The sequence below is a fragment of the Aquarana catesbeiana genome, linkage group LG01 (genome assembly GCF_042186555.1).
Source record: "Aquarana catesbeiana isolate 2022-GZ linkage group LG01, ASM4218655v1, whole genome shotgun sequence".
Classification (NCBI taxonomy): Eukaryota; Metazoa; Chordata; class Amphibia; order Anura; family Ranidae; genus Aquarana; species Aquarana catesbeiana.
Genome location: NC_133324.1, coordinates 324,360,082 through 324,373,132, shown reverse-complemented (window position 1 = coordinate 324,373,132; position 13,051 = coordinate 324,360,082). Strand labels below are relative to the sequence as shown.

The 13,051-nt window shown below is 45.6% G+C and overlaps 1 protein-coding gene across 1 annotated transcript in view; it reads left to right on the top strand.

The window, feature by feature from the left end:
• Positions 1 to 6,431, top strand: part of THOC5 (THO complex subunit 5) — a 34,029-nt gene extending 27,598 nt beyond the window's left edge. Inside the window, exons 17-20 of the mRNA XM_073630670.1 lie at positions 2,366 to 2,453; positions 3,192 to 3,307; positions 3,708 to 3,898; positions 6,253 to 6,431. Coding sequence (XP_073486771.1) covers positions 2,366 to 2,453; positions 3,192 to 3,307; positions 3,708 to 3,898; positions 6,253 to 6,316 — 459 coding nt within the window. The 3' untranslated portion in view covers positions 6,317 to 6,431. The remainder of the gene's footprint in view (positions 1 to 2,365; positions 2,454 to 3,191; positions 3,308 to 3,707; positions 3,899 to 6,252) is intronic.
• Positions 6,432 to 13,051: the final 6,620 nt, after the last annotated feature.

Here is a 13,051-nt window from a genome sequence, read left to right as displayed (position 1 = left end):
GCTGCCCAGGTTCATTCGTACGAAGCACTGATCAATGTCCTGTTTAGAAATGGTCCGTACCCGAACAAGGGGTCTAATATTTTAAAGCTCTCATATAAAATATTTCATATATGTAATAGGATAATAAGGGGATCTAGTCTGGCAGTTTCTCCTAATGCTCCATTGTGGCATAACCCTCAGCTCCCTGAGATAGCCAAGGTTCCGGACGGAGCCTGCTGGGCTGTTTATGGGATAAAATACGCACATCAGCTGTTTAGGAATGGAAATTTCAGAGCCTTCATAGATCTGAAAACTGAATATAACATACCCAACACTTTTTTTTTCAGATACCTCCAGTTGAGGCATGCCGTCAGGGCTCAATATGGGGGGGATGAGATCAATCTCTCCCCATCTGCAATGGAAAAACTTATTGCTGAGGAAGACCACTCAAAACTGATTTCTAGATACTACTCAGTTCTGCTAGCTCCCTCTTCCCCTGGGTTAGACAGGGTGGCCATACAATGGAAAAAGGATATCCCATCTCTTACAGAGGAGACATGGCAGGAGGTGTTGGACACCACGGTGTCATCAATGATCTCGGCCAGAGATAAAATGCTCCAATTTAACTACTTACATAGACTGTATTACACCCCGAAAAGGCTGCACAAAATGGGAGAGAGGGAGGGATTCCCCGGAGTGTCCCCGGTGCAAAGCGGAAGTGGGAGATTTCTTCCATATGGTGTGGCAATGTCCTCAGGTGGTGACATACTGGGGGGAAATCCTCACATTTGTGGAGGAAAAGCTAGAGCTCCCAAATATATATTCTCCGGCCAGGTGCCTGCTTGGAGACCTGGAGGAGGAGGACCTACCCACATCAAGGAAGACCCTTCTACGTATACTATTCTGTTACGCTAAAAAGGCTTTGGCCCTCAAGTGGAGGGAGCAGAGCCCTCCCTCTCTTGGGGATTGGTTAAAATTGGTTAATAACGCTCTGCCAATGTATAAATTCACTTATCAAGCCAGAGGGAGTAACAAAAAGTTTGATAAAATTTGGGGGAAATGGATCGCAAAGGTATCCGGAGAGATTGAAATATAACAGTTATCAGGTTATTTAACAATGTATATGTGCAGGTGTGATGGACGCGAGGTGAGAAGTGGATTTACTGTTAGAAATAATGACAGACTATATAAAGCTGGAGGAAATAGTGGGAACAAGATAAGGAAACAGTTAGATAAGAAACGAGTACATGGGTTATTCTGTATGCTGACAGAGCTTTATTTTCATGCTAACAAATATTAAGTCTAAATGAGTGTTACCAGTATACAATGTTTCGCAATATAGGCTGTTGTAATGTGATAAAGAATTGTGATATAGTATTGTAAAATAATCTTGTGAACTTCAATAAAATTTACCCTTTAAAAAAAAAAAAATCCAGGTGGGAGATGGACTTGGGGGCCATGACGGATTAGGATTGGGACGAGGCACTGGCCTCCTGTAAGATGGTATCCCCTAAACTATCAGACCGCCTCGCGCATCTCTATATTCTCAACAGGTCCTACCTAACCCCGACCTGCCTCTCTCTCTCTAAATATAAACCTGAGTACAGCCCTGCTTGTCCCAAGTGTGGAGACCCCAGGGGAACATTCTACCACCTATTATGGTCCCGCCCCACCCTTCAGGCCTACTGGTTGCAGGTAGTTAAATTTCTCCATGATCGCATGGGTTCCCCTGTGACATTGTGCCCCCGCCAGTGTCTATTAGGTCTCCTCTCCATTTACGAAGAAGCCAAATCCATAAACATTTTCTTGCAAGAGTCCCTATTCCTGGCCAGAATGCAAATAGCCCGGTCCTGGATCAAAGAGTCGCCCCCTACAGTTTAGCAATGGATTAGTGCTGTCAGTGCTACCCTTCCCTATAAAAAGGTACTGTACTCGCACAGGGGCCGCCCTGCTAAATTCAACAAAATCTGGGATAGGTAGCTGGAGGACACCTGCGCAGAAGAGGAATAGCTATTACATACTGTACGGCACTCGGTAATTCCCATGCCATAGTATTGTATTGTATTATATTCTTACTTTGTAGGCTTGCACACTTTTCCATGATGAGGTTTCTCACGACTGCTGCTGCACATAATGGGTTTGTATGCTGACCCCCCTATCCAGGAACACTTGGCTAAGTAAGAAATGGATCTTGTTTATTCTCAACAACCTGACCTGGTACACATTAAACGCAATACGGTTATGTCAATGTTTTAACCTTATGTATAGTGCATGTTGCACTTTGCACTTGTTTATATACTTTCTTTTTCAGTATGCTCAATAAACTTCATTTTGATCAACATAATGCTGCTTAGTCTAGTCTGAATTAATCTCTTCTCTATTACAGGTGCTCCCTTACACAAAAGATGTGGTAGACGCAGGACTAGCACTAGATACTCATCTGTATTATTCTTTCATGATTGAGCGAGGGACAGGTATGAACTAGGGAGGTATAGAAGTGGTGCAGTTTCATTCATTGCTCTATACAAATATTGTGCTAGTTTAATTTTTTTCTGCTGACATCTCTTTGCCTGCTCTATGTCCTGGATCTGGTGATCTTACCATGCTTTCAGCTCTATGATGTATAATTAATAACCTTTTATACAATAATTCATTTATCAACATACGTATTAGCAACTTTAATAACTTTGCCATGGTCCTCCTTTTTTTCATAATTTTTGTTAAAATATAGAGGTAATTTTATTCCTGCATGGCTTGCATTCTAATTAATCGGCCAAGCAAGTTGAAAGATGGGGTTTAATCTGCTTACATTTTGCTTTCCTTGGTTTACACTTTTTCCTATTATTAACATGCTAATGAAATGTATAAATATAAACTTTTGTTTTTCATTTTATTTTCGACCTTATTTTAGACCCAGTGATGTCACTGTTGTCACCGTCACTTGGTGTGCTGCTTTTCCCTTAACATTTGACATCACACCTGCTTTTTCATTATTCTTGTTCATAAATATGAGAAATGTCCTTGCATCATAATTATACTTCATTGCTTTAAGCTGTTACATTTTGGCAATGCACAAACGCTCAGTCTACAAGAGCACAAGATTTTTTACAGTCATAACTACTGAAGACAAAATTAGGACATCTTTAGCTGCAGCTTATCAAGCGTGTTTGTTTCTGATTTCTTGCTTTTCTTGTCTTAACTTGTGTTACCAGCCAAATTGCAAGGAGCCGTAGTTCTTAATCCTGGTTATTGCTCAGTTCCACCATTGTTCAGCCTTTGTCTAAACTGGAAGGGAGCGCGCAGTTCCAGAAATGATGAAAACATCCGGGTAAGTGGTGACAGTGAAGCAGACCTTCCTCAAAAGTGAGAAACTGCAAACCACAGCATGTAGTGGCATAATATACAGTACTTGTCAAATGAATGTTAGGATGATAGTGTGTAGAACTCTGAAGTGTAATTTCTCAACCTAGCCCAGATGGGTGAAATGCATAAGGGGGGGGGGCGCGCTTTCATGTACACTGTTTTGGCTGAATAATATGAGTGACAACATTGGATTTCGATCTAGTTTAGTTTCTATGTTTGTGTACATTGCACAGTGTGGAAACAGGTTTCTCTGGCCAGCACCTTGTGTGCTCACAGCAAGGGATGGTGTAGAGCTTGGGAACAGCAAGACTTTGAAACTTTACATAGTGGGTAAAATGTTATGATAATTTCTTCCATCTCTGCAGGTTATGGAGAGTGAGATCAATGTCTACTATAAGGAGCTAAGTGGCCCTTCTCCTGGATTTCAGCTGCTGACTAATCAGTTGCAAAGACTATGCATGCTTCTAGATGTCTATCTGGAGACAGAATGCCATGATAACAGTGTGGAGGGACCACATGAATTTCCTCCAGAGAAGATATGTCTGCGTTTAGTGAGGTAAACTGTAAAAAGCAACTCTACATTATCTTTACTATTATTGCCTTTTTATTTTTCTGTTTATTAAAGGTATTCAGATTCTTTTGATGTCCATCTATTTTAATAATCGGCTTATTGATGCTATTAGCATTGATCATGAGACTTCATCAAGATAGCATGAGAATCCTACAGCCAGGCAACTATTATTTTCAGAAGGCCCCAATATAACATTTATAGGCTTCACTGAGCCTTACTGAACATTTCTGAGTGATTGTAAATGTGGCCAGTGTTTGGCTTAGGTTAATGGTATGAGTATCTCCAACAATATTTTCCCCTGGGTAATGTGTGAAAGTAGGATTTTAATTGTACATGAATCTGTGTTTTTAAGTTTACTTTCTTTGGAACAAAATAAAATGTTTTCACTATAATTTAAAAAAAAGAATCCCTTTCACTTTTAATGTGATCATTTATTTAACAGACTGTGAAAATAAAGGCTAACTATAAGTGTTAAAAATGTTGCCAACAACAGATGAGCAGTGGAAGCCAGCAGGTGATGTCATGGCTCTGGGAATTCAAAGCTGTTGTCGAGCACTCCCTGACACAGAAGCTGCTATATTTCCACTTGCCACCTGGCTGGCCATGCAGCATTTGTAGGAAGGGGGAGGCAACAATATTAAGAACACTTAGCCCCTTGCAGACGGGGTGGGCTCTGTCAAGCGGATCCGCCTGCTCAGCGAGGGATCTGTCCGCTAATCCCCACTGAGCAGGCGGATGACAGGTCCGTGTCCGCTCCACTATGCAGAGCGCACACAGACACAGCCCGCTCTTTATGGGGCGATCCGGACTGCCTATCCATTTCCATCCAACTGTCTTCTGATCCGCCGGGCGGATTGGGAACAGATCACATGTCTGCTGAAAACCACCACTCCATAGAGAGCTATCAATTGTCCTATCGGGTCCGCCTGAAAAACTGACAGGTGGACCCGATCGGTCCATCAGTGTGAAAAGGGGCCTTATAGTTAGCCTATACTTACACTTGCACCCCTCCCCCCTTCACCTTCAAACCATCCCCATCCCCACACTGGGATAGTATAAGGGTCATTCTTCTCCAGAGCCACCATCACATTTGAAATCATTCACAGAGATTTCGAAGTCTAGGTTCACACTGCTGCAGGATTGAAATTGTGCTAGTTCAGCTGAACTCGCATGATTTCATACCCACATGTCAGTCTGACTTCGGAGGCGATTTCAGAAGTCGCCAAAAGTCGTACAGAAACTACTTTTGGGAATTGGTCCGGCGCCGCAAAGTCAGCATCGCAGTGACTCGGACGGTGCTATTGCCGGCAATAGCCGCTGATTTGGCAATGCGATTTGACATGTCAAATCGCATCAATGTGAACCTGGGCTTAATGAACTACACTGCCAGCGCATTCAGGAGCAGCAGCATTTTGGCAGAAAAAAGATTGATGTGTGTAAGCAGGTTTAAATGTGCGTCAACACTAGGCACATTCAACGCCTAAATTCATTTCAATGGCCAGAATAAATTCGAATTAACGGCCAAGTGCTTTATGCGCCTAAACTGGTTTACAATAATGCTGCAATAGGCTTGTTTTTTATGCTGATTTCCGCCTACCAAGAGAAAGGTGTTTAGGAGAGCTGGTCAAATGCCCAGTGTGCATGAGACCTAAATAATGCAAACTAATATAAAAACTGACAGTGGGACCTCCCAGTAATGGCTATATTAGACCTGGACATTTCATGAAAACCTTGCTACCATAGTCCCTTAAAGATATTAGAGCGGTTACATTATCAGCATCTTCCTAAGAATTGTAGTATTAGTTTTGGGTGGACAGATCCTTTAAAACTGAACAAAAAGAACAGCAATTTTTTTCTCTGTACAAGAGGCATATGTATTCTTATTTGAATCTTGCTGTCTTTTGTGTGTATCTTCCAGATCTGTGCAGTAATCCAGTGTAAAACTTTGCCTCTGTGCAGGAACCTCCTGTAATAAAGACCGGTCACTGCTGCTCTCTCTCCTTGTGCGGGGTGACTGGTATCTGCCCCCACCTGGTAGTCCTCTGCAGGTAGCTTATATAGTAGTTGGGACCTGCTGGGTCCCTCTCACAGCTCTGCTCTCTGCAGAAACGTATGTGCAGCACAGCAGTGATGTTGCTGCTTTTTACACAAAGTAATAACTGGGTTTGCAAAGGCATTTGGTTAACACACATTATACTTGCAGTATATCCCTCATGGTTATTAAGGAATATATTTAAATTGGTTATTTTGTGCCCAGAGTTCAGTTTTAGTTGTGATATTCATTGTTGTATGTAATTACTGCTTATTTCAAATGTAAATAAAATCTTTCTCCATCACAGGGGACCAAGCCGCACCAAGCCTTTCAAGTACAATTATCCACAAGGATTTTTCAGCCATCGCTGATTCTTCAAATATTCCCAAAGGCTTCCTCTATGCTTGTGCCGCATTTCCCACAAAATTTTGTGTTTTCAATATCTCCCATGTAATAGAATGAAATAAACGTATTACTTGTATTGTATTGTTTTATCTTGCGCAGTCTGTATTTATTTCCTTTTTTCCAAAAAAAAATTTGGACTACGATCTCTCTTCTATGTTTTTAATAGGAACTAAGATGTAAAAAGTAATCACTTGATTCAAGCAGTAAACTTGATTTACTAGGTTTAGCTTTGAGAAAATATCGCAAGGAGAGACGGTTTCCAACTATCCATTATTACCAAGGACAACACACTCATATTTTTTGCTTGGAATAGTTGCTGTATGTTCATATAGTAATTTCACAAAGCATACATTTAATCCACAGTACTGTAGTTTTTGTAGGTCCTCTAATGGTAATCATACTTGTACAGCATCTTGAAGGACAACTACGTGAAGGAGTTTTGTTCCTAGACCAAAATAAATTAGAGAGTAATTAAAACCTCTTTTAGTGTTTTTGCCATCTTATTCCAGAGATGTCCCTTTATTTCCTGTCCTATAGACCCAACAGAAATTTTGGATTGTTCATTGCCTTCAGTTCTGGGGTGCTGGATGATGTCGGTACCCAAATATGGCAATAGCCATATTTGGTAAACGTCAGTAATCTCCCGGTTGGAGGTTGAATGGATCAGAAATGAGACATTGGTTGATGGGACACTGCTGGCTATGCAGCCAGCAGTGTCCTATCAACCGATGACATAGGGATACACTGATAGTGGGCAGAGCCTGATGGGCAGCTCCTGAGAGACTGATTCCCCATCCATCTGCCTTGTGATTGACAGCGTACAGCTGTGGGCAGAATCTATACTATACAGCGGGTAAAATAAGTATTGAACACATCACCATTTTTCTAGGTAAATATATTTCTACAGGTGCTATTGACATGAAATTTTCACCACATGTCAGTAACAACCCATGCAATCCATACATACAAAGAAACCAAAACAAATAATGTCAGAACTTAAGTTATGTGTTATAAAATGGAATGACACAGGGAGAAAGTATACATATGAAGAAAGGGAGGTGCAAAAAGGCATGGAAAGGCAAGACACTAGCTGAAATCAGTAATTAGAAAGCAATCCTGGGGGGCGTGTCCGGATGTAGACCAAGCAAGACGTGTGTTGCAGAGCTCCGCTGATCCTGAATTCTATCCACAACCATCCTGCTAAGTGACTCAGCTGAAGAGCCTCCATCCTCTCCCTAACTGGACCGGGACACCTCCTACACCCACTCAGGCAAGAATAGTGAAGCCCGGCCAACCGATCGGGTCTCAACAGGCCGCGACCGGCTCCACACACTGCTGGCCAGCCGCCATCTTGAGGCCTACGGAGCCTCCGACATCAGCGGACTTGAGCACCGCGCTCCGCGGACCGAGCGGCGATCGTTCCCGGTCCATCGGAGGAGACGCCCATCCCGGTAGGCAGATTACCTGGCTTGGGGTCCGGGGGACCGCCTGTGGGTCCTTTCGGGCGGGACTTGGCGCCCGCGGCCTAACAGGTCAGGTGCGCCCTCCAACAAGCCGCGACCGGCTCCACACACTGGCCCGGGACACCTCCTGCACCCACTCAGGCAAGAATTGTGAAGACCGACCGATCGGGTCTCAACAGGCCGCGACCGGCTCCACACACTGCTGACCCGCCGCCATCTTGAGGCCTACGGAGCCTCCGACATCAGCGGGCTTGAGTACCGCGCTCCGCGGACCGAGCGGCGACCGTTCCCTGTCCATCGGAGGAGACACCCATCCCGGTGGGCAGATTGCCTGGCTTGGGGTTCGGGGGACCGGCTGTGGATCCAGTCGGGCGAGACTCGGACGCCCGCGGCCGCCGCCATCTTGCGGCCTAACAAGTCAGGAGAGTCCTCCACACAGCGCTGTGCCCCAGCTTTCATATACTACCTCATCTGAGGCACCATCCTGACAATCGAGGGGCAGTACTGAAGGCCTAACATAGACTATCTATACTCAGCACATCCTCCATCCTGCTCTCTGTGACTTGGTGTATACTGGCTGACTCCACGAGTTACTCCTGCCAAATCGAGCTATACTGCGGATGGGCCCTCCCAGGACCCGTCATACACAATCCGGGAAAAGAAACTCCCATACCTCTCCAGCGGTAGCCACCTTGTCGAAGCGACAGACGGGTGCTGGGATGGAGACGGGCGCGCAAACGTCTGCAGCGTCGGGGGCAGCTGCGACCCCATCGGGGGCAGAGATTCTGGCGGCTATTACAGCGTGTAAAGAAACCTTGACGGCCAAAATAGATTTCCTGACAGTTGATGTCGGTCTCATCCGGCAAGATATGGATAAGTTCAGATCCCGCATAGCCGAAGTAGAAGACAGGGTCTCCACGGTGGAGGATGTGGTCCGGTCAGATTCCAGGGAGGTGAGAGCCCTGCAACTTCAAGTGAAGGCGCTGCAGGAACGGGCCATAGACACCGAAAACCGCCTCAGACGAAATAACATTCGCATACTGGGTTTACCGGAGAGAGCCGAGGGCCTTAAACCAGCGGAATTCACTGAACAGTTACTATCCACCCTGTTCAATCTAGATCCTATGCCGTCCACATTTGTGGTGGAGAGAGCCCACAGAGTCCCACCACTTCCTCCAAGACCAGGGGCCCCTCCGTGCCCTTTCCTGCTACGATTGCTAAACTACCGCGATCGGGACCGCATCCTGGCGGCGGCTCGAACCATGCCTGAAATAAAATTTGAGAACGCCAAATTATCTTTCTTCCCAGATTTCTCTCAAGAAGTGCAGCAGCGACGTAAGTCCTTCACGGATGTGAGGCGCCGACTTAGAGAAAAGGGAATACGGTTCGGCCTTCTTTACCCTAGCAGACTGCGGGTCACGGATGGAGACAACACTCGCTTTTTCGACACTCCAGAGGCTGCTGCGACATGGCTGGACACCCGCTAGAGTTATATTGCCAACCAAGTTGAATACGGTCATACAGCAGGCTGAAGCCAGCTAAGTACCCTACCATTATATACTGTTCTACATCCTGTCATAAGATGACTTATAACAATACTCACTGATTGCCCATGAGCACTCCTATGCTGATACACCTTGTCATCTTCCCATCCTACATCGAACACTCTGTTGCGGAATAGAACAATGGAACATTCATCCTGCCTGAGGAACTCTGGTGACTGTCACACAGTTATAAATTTTTATTTTTTATTTTTTTTCCTTCTGCTTTTGATCCCCGTACAGGGATCCACCCAAGAGAGGAGGAAGGAAAGGGAGAAGGATTCTCTCCCCCCCCCCCTTCCCCCCCTTTTTTTTTTCCTCTAATCAAGATCTAGTACACCAAGAGTTCGTATACTGGTAGTGACCTAAGATATAGGGTCCAATGGACTAAATATAGATTACCGGTTTGGTTGATTAAGTTTTTGGGTAAAAACTATTCCCGCCCCCTTCACTCGTTTTGAGAGGAGGGTGGGAACTAGTAGGATAAGCACTATGTGCTTGGGACGGTTTCTGTTTGAATTTTTAATATACTTGAAGGTTATGTTATTACAGTGCTTACAATCATATGTCATGATCAAGATTGTGCTGCTCATTGTTGGTCTCTCGAACCGTTCTCCCCTCTCCCAGCTCCTCCAGCTGAACACTGAACTTGATGGCTGATCAAAAGACAAGCTCCTTTACTGTTCTCTCTTGGAACATTAGAGGCCTAAATTCCAAATTTAAGAGAGCCCTCTTATTTCAATATTTAAAGTCCAACTCTCCCCAACTTATACTTCTCCAGGAGACGCATCTTATGGGCAGCAAAATCTTAACACTAAAAAAGCCGTGGATTCAGAGGGCGCTCCACGCCACATATTCTACTTACGCAAGGGGAGTGTCAGTTCTGATACACAAAAACTTCCCATGTGTAATTGAAGAAATGTGCACAGACCCTCACGGTAGATTTGTTTTGGTAATATTTACCTTGTGGTCACAAAGGTGCATTGTGGTAAATATGTATGTCCCACCACCTTTCTCTTCCAAGATTCTATACACGGTTTTGGAAAAAATCACCCCCTTTTGTCCTGGAAAGATTTTGATCATGGGGGATTTCAATGCTATTTTGTCACCGGAGCTTGACAGACCCACTCCCCCTAAAAATTACTGCGCGGAACTCCCCACCTGGGCTCAGGCAATAGGTTTAGACGAGGTATAGAGATGGAAGCACCCCTCTACCAGATCCTACTCCTGCTTCTTGGCCTCCCACAAAACTGCCTCGCGGATAGACTTGGCATTTGCCAATCCGCCCCTTCTGGCAGACGTGCTGGAGGCGGAGTATTTACCTAGTGGGTTGTCGGATCATAGCCCCCTGAAGGTGTCCTTTCGTGCCCCCTCCTTCCGCAGCGCAGCGCTGTGGAGGCTGGGTGCGGAATGGATTTCCCATACGGATATCGTAGATGAGATGCCAGGGCTGCTGAACGAGTACTGGGAGAGGAACACGGGATCCTCTCCTCCAGATGTCGCCTGGGACGCCTTCAAGGCGTACACTAGGGGGCAATATATTTCCTCCATCGCAGCTGTCAGAAAGAAACAGACATTAGAGACGCAGTCCCTACAACAGTTGGTACTAGACCATACAAACACATACAATTTAGACCCCAACACAGACAACTTTGACCGTCTGGCAGCTGCCCAGAGGGAACTAAACCTACACCTGGCAGAAATCACAAGGTTAGGAATATATAAAAATAAGCAACGATTCTTTGAACAGGGTGACAGGAATGGCCGACTTCTAGCCATGATGGCCCAGCATGACCAACCACTTACACTCATTTCTACAATAGTCGCTCCGGGGGGCGAGACGGCAACAACTCCCTCAGACATACTAAAAGAATTTAATAACTTTTATAAAACCCTTTATGCCTCCTGTCTACCAGCCGATTTTCGGCGAGGAGCTGGGGCATCTGCTAGATCCTCTAGCTCTCGGATGGCTGTCGGACGCGGAACGTGAGACATTGGTGCAACCCTTTACTGCTTTAGAGGTACTAAACGCTATCCAATCCTTCCCCTCCGGAAAGGCACCGGGCCCGGATGGGCTACCAATAGATTTTTACAAAACGCACGGGGAGATGCTGGCACCGCAATTAGCATCACTCTATACGAAACGCCTTGCGGAGGGGAACCTACCTGATTCTATGTATCACGCCCAACTGATTCTAATATACAAGCCGCAGAAAGATCCTACCTCCTGTGCGTCATACAGACCCATTGCGCTACTAAACAGTGACTTCAAAATCCTAACAAAACTTCTTGCTATTAGGTTGTATCCCATGCTGCCCTCGGTGGTGGACCCAGACCAGACAGGGTTCATGCCCCGCAGAGCCACAGACGTCAACCTCCGCAGACTCTTTACAAATATCCATGCCCAACATGTCAATGGGGGTTCTCGAACGATTGCCTCATTAGATGTTGAAAAGGCTTTCGACACTGTCGAATGGCCCTTCTTATGGGAGACTTTGCGTAGGATGGGGTTCCCTTTGCTTTTTATTAAATGGCTTCAGGTAATATACAAACGTCCTACCTCCTCGGTGCGATTAGCAGACGGATTGTCGGATCCCTTCAGCCTTTCCAGGGGAACGAGGCAGGGCTGCCCTCTCTCTCCGGCACTCTTTGCCCTTGCCATTGAACCAGTGGCGGAGGCGCTGCGCACTACCCCACACATCAGGGGCCTGCGCATCGGCCTGCTGGAGGAGAGGGTGGCCCTGTATGCCGACGACATGCTGCTTTTTCTCGGTGACGCGGGTCCATCGCTGCAGGGAGCACTAACAATACTGAACACCTTTGCTAGGGTCACTGGGCTAAGGGTAAATTGGTCCAAATCCTTACTGTTTCCAATAGACCAAACTGCAAAAATAGGTTCCCCTCCGGATGTCCCCTTACAATGGGTGGACACCTTCAAATATCTGGGTGTTATTGTTTCCCCCAGAGACACTGAGTTCATCCATCTTAATCTAGACCCACTGGTACAAGACATAAAGATTAAACTCAAGGCATGGGGGAGGCTGCCGTTGTCGCTGTGGGGCCGAGTTAACCTTCTCAAAATGAAAGTTATCCCAAAGCTCACCTATCTTTTTAGGCACTCCCCGCAATGGATTCCCAAATCTTTCTTTAATAAGCTCAACCAGATCTTCTCCTCCTTCCTGTGGGGCCCCTCATCGCCAAGGTATAAAATGAGTACCCTGATGAGACCGACAACACAGGGGGGAATGGCATTCCCAGATTGCCATAAGTATTACCTCGCCGCACAGTTGGTAACGGTGACATGATGGTTGGATCCAGACAAATCTAATGCAGCTACGGCTCTAGAGGCGGCGGTTGTGGGGTCATTGGAAGCACTTAAATTTCTGGTCTACAGAGGACCTAAGGCCCCATACCCCTTGACGCCCTCTATGCGCACCACTATACGTGCATGGAGGACAGGACTGGCGATGGAAAAATACGGACACAATGAAGTCTCACCCAACGCTCCAATTTGGCTAAACCCAAATATTCCCCACTTTTATAAAATGCTTAACCCATATGCTTGGACCAAATACGGTGTCATACTAATATCTCAGATAATTTCAAACAACACGTTGATCCCTCTGTCCCAACTTTTACAGATGTATAATATACCAAATTATTACATATTCCGCTACCTACAACTTTCTCATGCTTT